This window comes from Cystoisospora suis, assembly GCF_002600585.1.
Source record: "Cystoisospora suis strain Wien I chromosome Unknown contig_1350, whole genome shotgun sequence".
NCBI lineage: Eukaryota > Apicomplexa > Conoidasida > Eucoccidiorida > Sarcocystidae > Cystoisospora > Cystoisospora suis.
This window is the reverse complement of record NW_027154150.1, coordinates 25407-27349: the sequence shown is the minus strand read 5'-3', so window position 1 is coordinate 27349 and position 1943 is coordinate 25407. Positions and strand designations below refer to the sequence as shown.

Here is a 1943-nt window from a genome sequence, read left to right as displayed (position 1 = left end):
CGGGTTCTTCATGTTCAACGTGAGCTCATTCTGCTCTACAGCATTGCTGACGTTCTCAGCCAGTGTCGTGGCTAGCTGCTGCAGGCGCGAACGCTCGACGCGACTGATAAGGATGAATTGACTGGATTCATCCCAGCTTGCATGAATTTCTTCGTTGACCATCATCTGTAAAACGACAGAATTCCGCATGTGAACTGCTGTATACCTTCGCACCACATTTCATGCATCTGAATGCCCCTACACTTGCCGAAACAAGAACATTCTTTGTGTCAGTAGGTAATTCACCAGCTGAAAGGAACAAAAGGAGCCTCAATGCATGTGTGCGTCTGTACGAACTGTAATACTTGGGGTGCCGCAGCTCCACAACACACACTAACAGAGGATACACTAATCACAAGTCCTTTCTGCCTAGTATATATATATATATGTGCGTCTCAGACGTACTATTCCCTCGGACTGACGTCACCAACCCTCAGGTACTTGCTACAGGACCATGAACGTGCGTGGAAAGTGCGTCACCCAGACGACCAGCACTACGGCATGTGAGTGTGTGCATCCGTCAGCTCTACGCATGACGACAAAACAACAGACACAGATAGACGTAGGTATTTCTTCCTGCTTCGTTTCATTGGTCTCTGGCCTCATCCCCGACATCAGACGTCTTCTACTGCTGGTTTCGAGAAAGCAAACAAACATGTAGATTTCTGCATAGCGGGAGTCTGCCAAACAGGAGAGCATTAACCGAACTTTTCTACTAGGCTACACAGTACACACCCCTTTCTCACACAATACTGAGGCGCGTTGATCGGATGTGGGGAACTAGGTCCATTCAGCACCCTCTCCGGGGGTGTGCATTCTCATCAGCTCTCCGCAGACACCCGACACCGTACTTACCTTGCTAACGATGGAGTGAACGGTGTTCTGTGGCAGTTCGAACATGCCGCACAATTGAGAGATCGAGAAAGAGTCGTACAGCGTGAGGTACTGAGAAGACACCGGCAAGACAGAGAAACAACGCATGCGTCCATACACATAGACAAACACATGGACGATCCATTTTGTCCGCGAGTGGACATTCAGGACTCATATGAACAAGACAGACACAGCCACCCAGGAATAGAGAGGCCTCGGTAACGTCTTGCCTGGAGCCCCTCCCACCCAAACGACTGGCTATGCACACGTACGCAAACACAGACCTAGATACATCATGCACCTATGTTGTTCGCACATACGAAATAAAAGTACCTCTGTGGAGTAGGCTTTCATGAACTAACTGATAATCGGTCTCCCTCCTCTTCACCGAAGACTCGACTGACAACTGTGAGAACAGAGAAGACACTCAAAGCTCAAGTGCGCCTACCTTTCCTCCTGCCTGGAAAACGAGCGACTGAGGTATCACTACTGAAAAGAGGAGAATACGATCTGTACACTCCGGATTCGAACAAAGGGGAGATCGACCGACACGAGCAGATTTCACACACAATGATGAATAGGAATTCTCTTGTAGACAGGTAGATACACCTCCCTTTGCACGGAGAGAACAGCTAGTCTCATATGAAAGCAAATCCAAACAAGTTGTACAAGCATGCAGACAGAAGGAGATGACTCTCCTATGGAAAGGAAAACCCACGCTTACACGGAGCCTCTTCAGGAAAAGACGAGAGAACAACATGCAAAGCCGTCCCGCTTACCGTAAAGATGTAAGTGCGCATGGCCTCTTGCTTGATTCTTTTCTTGAGCATTTCCTGGATCTCCGTCACATTCATGAGTTTCTCCCAAATACCGAGACTGAAGACAAATCTACAACACTCCTTCCAGTCACCTTTCTGTAAAGCTTTTGTCGCAGCCATGACTGTCTCTCTAGCATTCTCGGGTGGCCCCAGATACGCTTGCTTGTCGTATGTCTCGAGCATGCGTCGGAAGTGCTTGCTGATGGGTCTCTT

General features: G+C 48.6%; 1 protein-coding gene across 1 annotated transcript in view; it reads right to left on the bottom strand.

The window, feature by feature from the left end:
* CSUI_003128 (eukaryotic translation initiation factor 3 subunit) overlaps positions 1–1943 on the bottom strand; it is a gene marked incomplete at its 3' end in the record, with an annotated part of 9377 nt that overhangs the window by 819 nt on the left and 6615 nt on the right. The window contains exons 7-9 of the mRNA XM_068063326.1: positions 1692–1788; positions 895–984; positions 20–165 (exon numbers count right to left, since the gene is read on the bottom strand). Of these exons, the coding sequence (XP_067924700.1) occupies positions 20–165; positions 895–984; positions 1692–1788 (333 nt within the window). The remainder of the gene's footprint in view (positions 1–19; positions 166–894; positions 985–1691; positions 1789–1943) is intronic.